Genomic DNA, 16,366 nt, shown 5'->3' with positions numbered 1-16,366 from the left:
AAAGCTCCATGCTACAGTGAAGTAACATTGATTGCTCATGACAATTGAAAGAGGCCACTGAAATGTTATCCGATTAAAATGATTTTGTATTATGTTTCTCATTACTAGTATATTGGCGGAAAACCGCTCAATGCTCAATCAGTCTGTTGTCAATCACTCATCATGTAATTTCCAATGCTCTAACAGTTGATAACCATGCATATGGTGACATTTCGCCGCCTCTTTCTGCCGGAGGGATTACGTGACTGCGCGTTTATAACCGTCGATCATAGTTAAAAATTAATGATAGCAAGAACATCCATCGTAATACTATGTAATCCTCCGCGTTGTTTTCGCGCTCTCCTATACTTCAAGCTACATGTACGTCTGTGTTATAACTGGGCCGTTGCCTGCCAGGGCGGTTGTCAGGACGACGGGGTTTCCGCACAGATTCGCCTCCTCGAACAGATGCTGCATCAGTGACACCGTTCTGTAGAGAATCAGCGGCAGAAGCATCTAAGGCCCTGTTGGATAATATGGATATTTAAAAGTGAGCTTTATAATTTCATCGTATGAATAGATGAATCGAGTCGGACAGACACTCGTGTTTACGCACTGATGATATTACCATCTGTACATAGTTTAATGATAAAAAGATTTAGGCACATAATATATATCATGTGTGTATAGGTTCTGTATACTGCAACTACTAATTAATGCTACTAGCAATGATATTACTAATCAATGTTATTACTGATTAATGCTGCTAGGTATATACATGTGTGTGTGTGTGTGTGTGTGTGTGATGAAAATCAGAATTAAAGCAATGATACCAGGAAAACAGTGGCGGATCGAGGCGGGGCGCATCGGGCACGCCCCCCCCCCCCCCCCCCCCCTCACACACACACACACACGCACACTCCTCCTTAATTTTTGTCAAAACAAAAGAAATATCTCCGACAGTTGTCTGATGTTTGAGCATGAGGTTAGTTAACATTCACTGTCAATAATGTCGATGAGCCGATATAATAATCATAATCACATGTCTGGCGGTAAGAGGAATCAAATCAACAAAGGGGGAGCAGCTTATACTTACTTTTTGGGAGTTCCTTTGATAGCATTGGATAATAGAAAAGAAAAGAACAGATGATATATAGTGTTTGCTACATTTTATACCAGCATCTCAATGAGCGCGGAGCATTGAATAGACAGTATACTGCATCCCTTTGCGTGTCACATCATAATAATCTCTCCATAGGAATGCGTGTGAAATTTGGGCATACTTGATTCACTGGCGCAAAAAGTGTTACTTCATACATCCTAGTCGGTGCACCACGTTTGGAAAGCAGCAGCTATTCAGCAGTTAGAGTATTGCCGTAGTAAATGATACATTAAGTTATGATCTGAATCAAAAAGAGTTACATCAGTGTTTTCGTTTTTCAGCAGCTTACCAAAAGCATACGACTTATAGGGATTGCGATGGTTAATTCTGACAGATATACACCCTCTTTCTATATTAAACCTCGAGTATTGCAAGCATAAAATGGAATGAAGTGCAAGTATTGTTTAAAACAGCATTTAAAGATTGATTTTATTGTGTTTAAAGTTGGTTTTCTCCGTTTCCAACAATGAAGTATCATGTGAAAGTGGCATGAATAAAAAGTCAACAGGAGCGTAGATACTTCGGCATAATCATGATCAACAGTAAACGAGTAAACCAAGACCAAAGTTAATGTGATCACGCCTAGATATTATCGTCTTTACCCATGTGCTTGGCGGGAAGTTTTAATTGGCTAAACGTCTTTAATCTTATTCTACACACCTTCAATGATGACACGGAACGTGTTCCCGTTCAAGTTGCGATCGAACGATTCACCGAGCGAGCTGCCGGAATCGTCCGAAAGAATGCCGGGGTCCTCTTCGTCTAGATTCGACTGCAGGATTGGATTGTAATAATAATAATAATAATAATAATAATAATAATAATAATAATAATAATAATTATTATTATTATTATTATTATTATTATTATTATTATTATTATAATGATAATTATTATTATAATAGATATAATGATAATAATAATAATAATAATAATAATAATAGATATAATGATAATGATGATTATTATTATAATAGATATAATGATAATAATAATAGTAATAATAATAATAATAATAATAACCCTAAAGTTAAGAGAAATATGTAGGGGTCATTGTCCTACCCTTTATCGAGCTGCATTTTAACACTCCAGACCTGTCATGCCTGTGCCACGTAATGCTAGAGAACAGAGTTCCCGTTGGTGAAAAGGGCCGACTTACTCTCTCTAAAAAAAAAAAAGATCGAGTGAAAATATTCACTCTTAAAGGAGTGAATATAAAAAAGAGTGAATTTAGAGTGAAATTGGAGTAAATTTTGGGTGAAAATGTTCCTTTTCACTCATTTTGGAGTGACCTCAGGGATCACTCAAAGATTTAGGAGTGATCTCTGAGGTCACTCCAAAACGAGTGAAAATGGAAATTTTCACTCAAAATTCACTCCAATTTCACTCTAAATTCACTGTTTTTTTTTGTATTCACTCCTTTAAGAGTGAACATTTTCACTCGATTTTTTTTAGAGAGTACTCTCTCGTAGACTGGATATATCATACTCGTGCATGTTTAAAATGTATGTATATATTTCTGCTTCTTTTACAAGCAGTAAAGAATTTACTACCAGCAAAAAGTAATATGCATATTCCCACTGGAATGGTTTCTCCTGCATTTAGTTCATCCTCAAAAAACAAGATGTAATTGATATCTGACCGGACTCTCGCGTTTCGCCCATGATGACAAACAAATAGTCTGCATACCCTTTAGTCTATTGTTTTATATCCATATTGACCTTTTTTTTCATTTTCCATCAGTTCAATATAACTTGATTTGATTTGATTTCTGGATTGTTCACAAAGTCAATATGACGGAACGAGCGATTCTACAAAAATAGTCATGCATTCGACAATATACGTTATACGTATACCAATCATTACACGATCAAATGGAAAATCGTGGATTTTACCAGTTTTATTCTATATGTTTCCGATGTGGATTAAGGAGTAACTTCAGAACGTCACCTATCAAATGAGGTCTAGACGATATTTTTTCCCAAAAATTTGTTTTCAAATCTTGATGGCTTACAGACTAGTCTTGTGATGAAACTTAACAGCAATTCAAAGTGTCGAAATGAAAGCACAACTAGTTAGCAGAGCACAGTGCATCATTGCTTCGGTATATCAGTGTGGAAGTGGTTATCATAATTATCACTTTACCATTATTTGACAGCATTATTATATCGGATTCTATCGGCATAACTTCCACAACGCTGTTTTCTAAATACAGTGTATGTGCACCAACCGCTCTGGAACAACTTACCACATGGAGGTCCGCAGCGCCGGCAGGGGTGCTGTACATTTCATAGTACCTTTCGATGCTGGAAGGCCCTCTCCTGCAAACCTCGATGGGTGGGTATACCAGAGGGTTGCCGTCCAAGTTTGAGGAGTGGCTGTGCTCAGCCCAGTCCAGCTTCAACAGGCGACCGATGCCTCGTGGCAGAGTGGTCAGACGGTTCATACCTAGCCAGAGATTGCGCAAGTTCGAGCATTTGCCTATTGACTCGGGGAGTTCCTCAAGGAGATTGTACAGCATCAACAGCGCCTCCAAGTTTGAGAGTTCGCCAATGCGATCTGATACTTTGAGGATCTTGTTATCACTTACGTCTATGAATTCGAGCTGCTTCAAGTCAAAGACGGCTTCTGGGATCTCCTCGTAGTAGTTGTTAGCCAGGTGCAAACTCTTCAGCTGCTGGAGTTCCCTGAAGTCACCAGGAAGGGTTGTTAGGAGGTTGTTGCTTAGCACCAATCTCTCTAGCTGCACCAGCTGACAGACTGACGCATGCAGCTCGGTCAGTTCGTTGGTGTCCAGACACAGCACGCGGAGGTTGACCAATCGCTGGATGTCACGGGGCACAGAGTGGAGCCGGAAGAACAAACATGACTTCCGGTCGGGACTAAGAGCGAGATACTCGAGGTCGGTCAGTTCAAACAGTTCCCGCGGGAGGTCTTCCAATTCCCGGCCTCCGAGTTTCAACCGTTTCAGGCCGAACGCCGGATCATGGTCCACTAGAAGTCGTAGCTTGGTTGATGACGCGCCATACCCCAAGCTCCTCTTGTTTCGAGGAGTTGAAAAGTTGGACATATCGTTCTCTAAAGACTGTATTAAGATAGTGAGACAATACGAACAAAGAAATAATTAGAAGACATAAATCAAAATGCCAGTGTTTCTATCAAGGATTATTCCAGATTTACATCCACGTCAATGCATGTATTTGGCATGTATTGTATACGACCGCAGAGTAATACACAGACAATACTCCTATAGATTCGGAGAACCTGCATCGAACGACGTATTGTAACGACAGAATATCACGAACAAAACGAAGCCATTTCAAAGCTTGAATAAAGCAAAGTCCATGATATCCACATTACCCTCGAGCATTGAAAACAGACAATGACTGTGATGTCACTCCAGATGAGGAGAGCATTAGTGTTCAGTAAACTTTACATAGCATGATTTGCTAACTTTTTAGACAGTTAAGCTTAACAGGGAGTCAATTAATATCCGTTTCACATCAGGGTCTCTTTCGTACTTTAGATGTTACGGTAGCAAATACTCTTTCTTTAATGGCAACTTAACATAGAATCAACAGCCAGTCAGGGAGCTGATTCGTGTCATTACCATGACAATTGCCATTCCAGCAAGATTCGCTATCATGATATATTATATCCGAGGGTTCTTATTCAAACCCGACCCCATTGAACAGCCCTTGAACTTTTGCTGAAGGCGTGCATGGTGGTAGCAGCAGCGAGACGGTTTGAAAGAAATAAGAAAAACAATGTGTTTGTTTGTTAGTTTGTTTGTTTGTTTGTTTGTTTTTTGTTTGTAGTTGATTCTTTTTAGGGGAAGGAATACTTTAATTACACCCTGAATTTTGCATGTCGTTGATTTCAATTGAATTGACATTTCTATCCTACACGTTCTGAGACGGTACATCCTGTCAGTGATTTTCTCCGTTTATTTGTTTGTCTATTAAAGGAATACCCATGCATAATAACTACGGTAATAATTTATATACTGTAGAACAGTTAGGTCCCTGTGGTACAGTGGATAAGACTCTTGACCTTGAAACAGAAGTCCCGAGTTTGAATCTCGCCAAGTGCTTACGTCCTTGGACAAGATGAGAGAGAGAAAAAAAAAGTGTAAGAAATCGGTATCATTCGTGCCCCTGCAATTGGTATAAAAGTTCTTTAACACCGAAGAGGCTACAATAAGATAATTATCGTTATCATTATTATCTCTGTCTATAATAGATTTATACTTAAGGGAACATTAATGAACATTTTCTGAACATGGCAATCCAATGTTTGACCTATTATGTAGTATCAACAAGCATTTATCAAACAAACGTACGTGGTAACGGCACTGTGCAATTGTATGAAATAACAAACAATTGATATGAAGTAGACAGTGTTATATGTATAAAAAAGAGAGATAATCCCTTCATATGGCACACGCACACACGTTTGTCATAAACACAATTAGAATATACATACAAACACAAAATCATGCATGATATACATACATTATACATACATACATACATACATACATACATATAGGGTACGAACGTTCTATATCTGTATTATAATTGTAGAGAAACCCAAACATGCACTCACTTCTTAAGTCCAAAGTACATTCACAGAAGAAAACAGTAATAATGATCACAAAATCAATTTATCCTGTATCATTTTGAGAACCCCCTCGCCCTTCTATTTTTGTTTCTGCGTAGAAGCATAATAGACACCGACCTCGCCAGTAAAATTGCATGATAACCAAAATCTGAAGTTTAATCTCAGCTAACTACCAGTTCCTGTCTGTTTCATATAACTTTACAGCACTTTCCCCTCATATACATTCAGGATATCCGTGCTCAGGTAGTAACATGCGAACCATGATATCACCTAGCAAGCAGCACCCGTAATGACTTCAATCGTTTACCTTCACTGTGATTAGAACATGAACGGGCGAGTTCCCCGACCGTAACGAGTTGCCGACGGGCTGAAATCACGCAGACATCTCACTTCCCGCATCGCACGATGAATGATCGCTCCAGAATTCCTTCTGCCGACCGTGCCCCGGTGTTTTATCCTCTGCTTGGCCTATAGTATAACGGATCTCATGAATGCAATCTACCTCCAGGCAAAAACATTAATTCGCAATCTTGAATACCCTAGTCAAAACAGCACAGTGTGTGATTAAGCTTCAATAAATCTGCGTCGCACCATTACTACGGATTGAACAGTTCATTTCATTTATCGACATGGGAACAGTCGTCACGGGGAGAAGAAACGCTGTGGCAATAATGAATCCTTTCAGTCGAAGCAAACAACTTTCAAAGGATTCAGAAAGCAGGCAGTATTTTCCGATCCGAGCTTGGCAGTCATCTACATGTGATATAATATATAATTCATTGAGTTACTGTGTAATTATCCGAGCCAGACCGTGCCCTGTTCTCCTGATCACTGTAATTCCTCGCTCTGGCTATAGTTGAATAACATCCAACCCATGCCGCGGCGTCGCGTTTCCTTGGCAACCATCGACTTGACAGTGACTGGCCGTTTAATTATAGCTCGCATAACATTGATGGAGTCGATTCTCTTTCCCTATAACGTCTCATCCATGCATTCATGCGTTCACTTTGAGTTTTTGCCATATAGCCTTTCCCGTTGTGTTTGGACACCAGCCGACTCGAACGCTGTGCTTTTGTTCGGGCACTGAGTAAACAATAGCTGAGGCAACCGGCGCGGGGAATTCATGCGCAAATTAGGATTACTTATTTACCCAAACCTTTCATCTCCCCTCCCCCCCCCCCCCCTCCACCCCGTCTCTTCTCTCTTTCCTCAATTCGTGTTTTATCAATTTTTCTGATCTTTCATTCCATTTTCATTTCAATCTCGTCTATCGATCCCTGTCTCCTGGGCTCTCCCTCTCTCTACCTAGCTATATCTGACGTATATTCTCTATTATCCTAATACGAGTTCCGTCTACCAGTCTATGTCTTGTCTGTTCTCCTTTTCTATCTCTTCATTGAACTATCCCCTCCTAAACACACTAACACACAATAACAACTCAATATACAGCCTCAAGATACTCAGGTCATGTTGAATATTTCGAATAACATTTCCAAAAAAAAAAAAAATCTGAAGTACATTGTGATACATGTATATATGCCTACGCAATAGCATCATTAAACCAAACAGAAACAATCATATCGGGGAGGAGCAATGTGGCTAATGCTACAATAATCATGATGTTACCGCGAAAGAGTATCGTGATGTATATTTCATTAAGACAAAAAGAAACAACGAACCGAGCAAATATATGATATATATATATATATATATATATACATATATTGATATCTCTTCCATGTTATCGTGCCTTTACACAGTGATTCTTGATAAAATATTATTCAGGTCATGCGTGAACCCATGCTGTTTTCAGTTATCAAAGAGGGAAGGAGCTTAATTCCCACACTTTGTACAGCATGTTTATTTTAGGATAAAAAATAAACACATTGCTTAGCCCGGACTTTACCCTGATGTGTGTTATGCAAATAGGTTGATTTCCAATCTACTAACGGCCTAGCAACTGTTTAAGGTCCGCCTCACGCACACGCACACACACACACACACACACACACACTCTCTCTCTCTCTCTCTCTCTCTCTCCCTCTCTCTCTCTCACACACACACGCACGCACACACACGCACATAGTAACAGGCCACCAATGACCAAGCACGCATACCCGAACACCCCATGTGACAGATTATAATTAACGAGAAATAGGCCTACAGACACATTTTATCATAATGCGTCTTTAGAAAAAAAAATCGCACAGAATATTACACCATATCCTCTTCGTCATTAATTTATGAAATGAGGGGAAAGGTAGAATTATGCAGCAAGCAAGACACCAAGGAGAAAATAAGCAGAAGATGTCCGATAACCCATCTCATCAGCCTGTCTTTCAGCCAAGTCCTTATCGAGCAAGGAGGTGATCACAAGTGCAGCCACCTTAATCCATTAGGAAGAATCTAGAGATCTGAACAGTTCCGAGGCAGGTGCAGACAAACTCAACCCTTTATCTTCTACACCTCTTTCCCTCCCTCCTCCCTCTCCCTCCCTCTCTCTCTGTCCCTCCCCTCCTCCCCTCTTTCTTTCCCCTTCATTCCTTCCCCCTCTCTCTTTCCATCTTCCCCTCATTTTCCCTCCTTTCCTGTTCGCTCTCTTTCTCTTCACCCTGACTGTCCGATCTTCACCATTCTTTCTTTTCTTTCCCGTTTTTAGGGAACCCATATTAGTTATAAGATTATTACTGCGCCACTCCTTTTGCACGGGTTTCCCTTTAATTTTGATGATTTTGCTATTAAAATCCGCTCTTATTGTCATTAAGTACCTCAGCGTGTTTGGTACTTAACTCTGCAGAAATGATGTCTAGCACAGTTGTACATTACTGAGCATGCAAAAGCGAGGTTGCCTATATTACTTAATGCAACTTTACGGAAATTCTTTCTCAGTTTAATCTTTCTTCAACTGGCACTGGAGGCTATTGTATAGGCAATTATTATATAGAAATGGGCATATTATGATTTTTTTTCTCAGTGTTGTAGTCATATTTTGATGCAAAAAAAAAAATAGCGGATTGAGTACGAATAGGTACAACAAAGCAGACAGATATACATTAACTTACACATACACACACATACATCGTTTATGTATTGAAGAGTTTGAATGCAAAAAACGGACAATAATGATATTTTCTTTGTTTTTATAGAGGTCGTCGTCAAAAAAAAAGAAGAAAATTGTACTTTTATCTTTTCAATTAGGCCTACATTTCACTCGTTGTGTAAAAGATTCTTTATCAAGATGTTATCAGAATAATTACATACACTTTGATTATTTTCTTTGTTGAACAGGAAACCTTCAATCTCAAATATCGCAAGTTTCTTTCCCTCTCTGTCTCCCGAAATTCGTCTGTCAGTCAGTTTGTTTGTCTCTTAGTTGTTTTATCTTTTGCCTTCTTTACATTTCCTCGTAGGTTTTGTCTTCCATTTGGGAGAATTTATTAATTCTGACAGTTTTTGCTGTTAATTCCACTGTTTTATTCTTTCTTCTCCGTATAGTTTTAGGGTCAGAAGAAGGATAGGAAATTTGAAAAAAAAAGAAAGAAACTTGGCAGCTGTGAAAAATTCTAAAATGTCTCCTCCTCGTTGTCATAACAACCATTGTACGATTAATGCTCTCACATAGAGTGATACACACAAAAGCAACTCACTTCTGAACGGCAGGCAGATCGCATACCCTGTAAGGTTACTGAGAGAGTGCCGCAGACGTGTATCGTAGCAACTCATATACCATGTACTCCAAGGTGTGTGCCCATGGAGACTGAGGCTCTTGGGAATTGAATTTCGAATGAGGGCGCTCTTATTATTTGACTGAATATTGCCAAGTGTATCTGTATAATCATGATCTTATAAAGTAGAAGTGACTAGTAGGTAAAAAAACACGACGTCGGAGGCCCGACAGTAAAAGTGAATGTTATTTTGAATGCTCAGACTTGGTCCAACTGTCAAATGTAATCTTTTAGATTTCTCCGTGCTTATATCATTGTCCTCATGTATTTTTTCTTCATATTTTTCTGAACTTTGCGTATAGTATTATTGTTGTAAAATTGTGTCAAGCAAAACTGATTTCAATTCCCGTCTTTCTACATCTCCTAATAAACATATCTTGCCTGAAATGGTCCGTTTTGTCAGGTGACAATAATGATAATTTTGTTCTTGTTTTATTACACAAAGTGATACAAGGTACGTAGCGTATTGAAATATTATAATAGTCAAAATTCATATTGAAGACATTCGTGTAACAAATCACGCAATATTATCATGTAGATCCTATACACGATTAGAAAAATGACTTATTAGTCTGTCTGTGGGGCCATGATTACAGGAGGATATATATAGGGACATCAGTACCGCATTCCTCGTTTACATTCTCTTTAATACGTATTCTTTTTATTTTTAAGATAATAAAGCAGCAAAAAACGAAAATAATGATAATGATGATGATGACGAGCGAGTCCAACATCACTACAACCACAATCATAGCAACGGCATTGATTTTAATTGCAAGAGTTCTAATCGGAGAATAATGCAATTTGATCAGTTAGATTTTATTATGCCTGAAAAGCATACCCGCAGAGAACTCAAGAAAGGAGTGGATTATGCAAGCGATATTGAAAATGAGTTTGTAGAAGACAAGGTGCGAATGAGAAAACAAACAAACAAACAAACGCAGATATACAAAAGCAAAAATCCGAAAGATTTACAGAATGTTTAGGAAGAGTCAAACAGCTAGATAGACAAACAATCAGACAGACAGACAGACAGACGAAGAGTGAGGGAGGGTCAGGAAGAGGAAGGAGTAAGTAGAGAGGAAACTTATCGAATATTTCGATCTTTAAGTGATGACGAAGTTATAATCTTCGATAGAGATCAGCTCCCCTGCTCTGCACAAACTTGCGAAGAGTTGACAGATTGGATAATCGTCAAAATGGCAAGAAAACACCCCGGGGCAAACAAAATGAGATAAAATAAATTTCAAAACAGAGTAGAAATGGCGACAATATCAAATTCAGTAAGGGGTGGGAATTACAGTATCACGATGGTGACAAGTTACATAGCGAACTGACTAATCTCATATGCCCAATTTACCAACTGATCCATTTTCCCTTCACATCCTGAGAAAGCATTAAACAAAATGTTATGGAAATGAATATGTATTCAGGTATCTGAGAGACCCATACAGAGACGATATTAATCATTTATCATATCATTTACTATTAAAGGCGGTTGAGACTATATGATGCATAACTGATTCATAAAATATTGATACCGCTATTATTATTTTGATTTTACAAATCAATTCAATCATTTCATTTCATCCACTTCGCATATCGGTTTACGTTATTATTTATCTGAACACATATTTTGACTTTGTCAGCATTGTTAACAAACAAACAAAAAATACAGACAAAATACGACGGCAGACATACAAACTATTCGTGATGGCATTTGGTTAAAATCGAAATCACGGATAAGATAGTGAACTGAATGTTATGGAGATATATGACGTTTACGCAAAAGCAAATTTATGTATAGTTGTATGTGTGTATAATGTTTGTATAGTTGTAAAAGCCTCGAAAAATCAATGGTTGTGTATGGGGGAGGAAAGCGGATAAAAAAAAGTTTAGATCATATCAAATAATGATAACAAGTAAAGAATATGATTAATATTTTATAATGTGACGAGTTTGATCGCAAATCGATTGAACTTCATCCTTGTGAATTTGAAATACTTGCATTTAAACCCGGTATAAATGATAGATAATAGTAATATGATAAGAAGTTTTTCGTCATAACCACAAGTCAAGAACGTTCCTTGTTATGTACGCAACAAGACTAGCGAGGTATTATTAGAAAGGTTTTATTTGCTCTATCAGATGTTAAACTTACTATAAAATGTTTTAAAATGGGGCTTAGCCCGTTTTGTCATCATAAGATAAAAGGAATGCCACAACTTTGACGTACTTTCCATATGAAGAGTTTGTTCGCAAAAACCGATAAGTCCATATTTGCCAAAAGAAGATATTTGCGATTAAAGGTCAAGAAAAATAAAGAGAATGATAAGAAAATTTTGCTTCTTTCGACCATAACTTTCAAAATGTACCTTTTTATGTAGTGACCAATATATCATTTAAAAGGTATTAGTTTGTACATTATGACAGAGACCGTACTTCAAAATCTTCAAAAATGGACTTATCGGTTTTTGCGAACAAACTCTTCATAATTATGCTCTCACAATAGGACGTTGTATGTTAACGTATGTGGGGGCATGTTTGTTATTTCACGCGAAAGATCATACCAGTATCAGCATGGGCCCTGTATAATAATAATAATAATAACTAGAGAGGGGCCGTCAAAGGCGGCAGACCCACGCCTAAGTACAAAGTCGGGGTAAACATAATGTGCATTCGGTCATCTACCAGAATTCGGCCACTTAATTGCCAGTGTGCTTTATCACCAGCCAGTGAGTTCTACCAAAGATCGTACACTGAAGTGTACGATCTTTGGTTCTACAGTCACATCACACGCAAATCACATAATTACACATACGGTATTAACACTCATTCACGTACAGGAAAGTCCTTAAGTCTCCTCCAAAAATCCATCGAAAATCCCAAATTCCACCGTCAAAAGTGCAGAATCGGAACTTTTCCAAGCGCGCGCGAATTAAGTCCAGTTTTAAGAGTATTGTCTACGCGACGGGTCGCGGAAAAAGCGCTAAAAATCGAGAAATACGCCGTTTTCTTGCGGGATATTTTGATTATAGCAAGCCGAGAGTGTGATGATATCAAAGGTCGTATGAGTGTACGATCTTTGATGGTATCCACAAAAGCAAAAAAGAAAAACAAAATTTACGTACCCCCTAGGCAATTACCCCTATGATTAGTGTCTACGGGAATTATTCAATGCAAGGGTTGAATGCAAATGTCTACTGCACCAGTATTCGGCCACCAACGAGCGCCGCAACGTCCCCGGTGCAATTTTGCACCAACAGTGTAGAGCGCGATGCATTTTCAGCGGCCTTGCACACGCATTGACATTGAGCACGCATATCGTGCAGTGTGACTGCGACCGAGCAAAATGCTCCTCCAACGAAAAAAACAATCAATGTTAATTTGAAAAATCATCAAATATCAAAGGTCGTATGAGTGTACGATCTTTGATGGTATCCACAAAAGCAAAAAAGAAAAACAAAATTTACGTACCCCCTAGGCAATTACCCCTATGATTAGTGTCTACGGGAATTATTCAATGCAAGGGTTGAATGCAAATGTCTACTGCACCAGTATTAGCCCACCAACGAGCGCCGCAACGTCCCCGGTGCAATTTTGCACCAACAGTGTAGAGCGCGATGCATTTTCAGCGGCCTTGCACACGCATTGACATTGAGCGCGCATATCGTGCAGTGTGACTGCGACCGAGCAAAATGCTCCTCCAACGAAAAAAACAATCAATGTTGATTTGAAAAATCATCAAAATACGGGCCAGTTTGTGATGACGGAGAACGAACTTTCATAAATCTAGAAGGACATAGTCCCTCAAATAGGCCTAAACGTAAATTTCGGAATTCTTACGAACATTTGAGCAGCGAAGTCGGATCGTTGGGGAGTTTATGTCTTCGTATGGTAGCGGAAAATCGCAAAGTGAGAAACGGGAAATTTTCGGAATGGTCACTATACCATGGGGTCAAAACTTCAAGGTCACACAGAATTTGCAAGGGTCAACCGATTATCACCAAAATCTAATCGATTCTTTCCTGTCATTATCCAAACATTCCCTGAACATTTCGTGCAAATCCGTTTTCCCGTTCTCTTGTTATCTTGTACACAAACAAACAAACAAACAAACAAACAAACAAACAAACATACAAACAAACAAACAAACAAACAAACAAACAAACAAACAAAAAAAAACAAAAAAACAAACAAACAAACAAACAAACAAACAAACATACGGAACCCTTTACATAACCCCCTGCCGATTTTCATCGGCGTGGGTAATAATAATAATAATAATAATAATAATAATTGCCTTTATATGGCGCTTCATACTGACGTTTCTAAGCGCACTTTGCTACTCATAGGCCCTACATTATTACCCACGCCGATGAAAATCGGCAGGGGGTTATGTAAAGGGTTCCGTATGTTTGTTTGTTTGTTTGTTTGTTTGTTTGTTTGTTTGTTTTTTTTTGTTTGTTTGTTTGTTTGTTTGTTTGTTTGTTTGTATGTTTGTTTGTTTGTTTGTTTGTTTGTTTGTTTGTTTGTGTACAAGATAACAAGAGAACGGGTAAACGGATTTGCACGAAATGTTCAGGGAATGTTTGGATAATGACAGGAAAGAATCGATTAGATTTTGGTGATAATCGGTTGACCCTTGCAAATTCTGTGTGACCTTGAAGTTTTGACCCCATGGTATAGTGACCATTCCGAAAATTTCCCGTTTCTCACTTTGCGATTTTCCGCTACCATACGAAGACATAAACTCCCCAACGATCCGACTTCGCTGCTCAAATGTTCGTAAGAATTCCGAAATTTACGTTTAGGCCTATTTGAGGGACTATGTCCTTCTAGATTTATGAAAGTTCGTTCTCCGTCATCACAAACTGGCCCGTATTTTGATGATTTTTCAAATCAACATTGATTGTTTTTTTCGTTGGAGGAGCATTTTGCTCGGTCGCAGTCACACTGCACGATATGCGCGCTCAATGTCAATGCGTGTGCAAGGCCGCTGAAAATGCATCGCGCTCTACACTGTTGGTGCAAAATTGCACCGGGGACGTTGCGGCGCTCGTTGGTGGGCTAATACTGGTGCAGTAGACATTTGCATTCAACCCTTGCATTGAATAATTCCCGTAGACACTAATCATAGGGGTAATTGCCTAGGGGGTACGTAAATTTTGTTTTTCTTTTTTGCTTTTGTGGATACCATCAAAGATCGTACACTCATACGACCTTTGATATTTGATGATTTTTCAAATTAACATTTATTGTTTTTTTCGTTGGAGGAGCATTTTGCTCGGTCGCAGTCACACTGCACGATATGCGTGCTCAATGTCAATGCGTGTGCAAGGCCGCTGAAAATGCATCGCGCTCTACACTGTTGGTGCAAAATTGCACCGGGGACGTTGCGGCGCTCGTTGGTGGCCGAATACTGGTGCAGTAGACATTTGCATTCAACCCTTGCATTGAATAATTCCCGTAGACACTAATCATAGGGGTAATTGCCTAGGGGGTACGTAAATTTTGTTTTTCTTTTTTGCTTTTGTGGATACCATCAAAGATCGTACACTCATACGACCTTTGATATCATCACACTCTCGGCTTGCTATAATCAAAATATCCCGCAAGAAAACGGCGTATTTCTCGATTTTTAGCGCTTTTTCCGCGACCCGTCGCGTAGACAATACTCTTAAAACTGGACTTAATTCGCGCGCGCTTGGAAAAGTTCCGATTCTGCACTTTTGACGGTGGAATTTGGGATTTTCGATGGATTTTTGGAGGAGACTTAAGGACTTTCCTGTACGTGAATGAGTGTTAATACCGTATGTGTAATTATGTGATTTGCGTGTGATGTGACTGTAGAACCAAAGATCGTACACTTCAGTGTACGATCTTTGGTAGAACTCACTGGCTGGTGATAAAGCACACTGGCAATTAAGTGGCCGAATTCTGGTAGATGACCGAATGCACATTATGTTTACCCCGACTTTGTACTTAGGCGTGGGTCTGCCGCCTTTGACGGCCCCTCTCTAGTTTTGTTATCGTTTTATTATTCGAGTACGTCGAAGGTAAAAAGCTATACGCTTTGGCCTGTGTTTATGTCAGACTCGGGAGAAATCTCTACTATTTGGCTGGTTTGATTTGACTCTGAGCATAAAGAGGTATTTCACGCGAACCACACTGAAAATATTTTTTTAAAAATCTTCCAGTGTCTGGAGGGAGAAGGACTATCTCACCCATTGAGCATACGGCCTATTGAGTACTTAGTACGTTAAACGTGTTGAACCGAATATGGGCTTTAATGTAATTAAACTTAATCAATTTACGCCTGCGCCAGTCGTGTGTGACGTAGGCAAGGACGCCTGTCACCTGACTGCAAGCAATCTATGTTATGACGAGGAGAGACGTAACGCCTACTCACAAACCAGTCTGCACGTGAAGCATGCACACATACACGTACACACACACACACACACACACACACACACACGAACTCTCATATACACAAACAAACATACACAATATCATGTTATGTGTATCATTGTATAGTCAATATGAGAGGGACATAAAACATGAATACCTACAAAAATACACACTTATCCGGCATGGGCAGAGGACAGCTGAACAATCTCTGTGACGAGCCTTCGAAAGTCATTGGATTGGTATTGATGGTAGTATTTTCTTTTGCCATATTTTTTGTTTCCTTTAAAGAGTCGAAAGAAGAGTCCCACACCCTTCTCCCCCTCCTTTCCGCGGACCCTACTATCATATCACATCGTGATCATAGACGCATAAGCATCACACACATACTCATACATAAACACACACACAAGCACATACACACATACACACGCACATAAGCATAAATCCAAAGGCACACAAAGGA

General features: G+C 39.1%; 1 protein-coding gene across 1 annotated transcript; it reads right to left on the bottom strand.

Annotated features, from left to right (window-relative positions):
• Positions 1–224: 224 nt before the first annotated feature.
• LOC139713287 (uncharacterized) lies at positions 225–6,791 on the bottom strand. The gene is made up of 5 exons (XM_071625031.1): positions 6,072–6,791; positions 3,390–4,226; positions 1,802–1,913; positions 1,076–1,088; positions 225–503 (listed from the first exon to the last, which is right to left on the bottom strand). Exons 2-5 carry the CDS (start codon positions 4,209–4,211, stop codon positions 350–352), a joined length of 1,101 nt encoding a protein of 366 aa, XP_071481132.1. The 5' UTR covers positions 4,212–4,226; positions 6,072–6,791; the 3' UTR covers positions 225–349.
• Between the last annotated feature and the right edge of the window lie 9,575 nt (positions 6,792–16,366).

The sequence above is a fragment of the Diadema antillarum genome, unplaced genomic scaffold (genome assembly GCF_040938485.1).
Source record: "Diadema antillarum isolate AM-2024a unplaced genomic scaffold, OU_Dant_1.0 seq00001942_RagTag, whole genome shotgun sequence".
Taxonomy (NCBI): Eukaryota; Metazoa; Echinodermata; class Echinoidea; order Diadematoida; family Diadematidae; genus Diadema; species Diadema antillarum.
The sequence above is the reverse complement of the archived record's forward strand: the minus strand, read 5'-3'. Positions and strand labels throughout refer to the sequence as shown.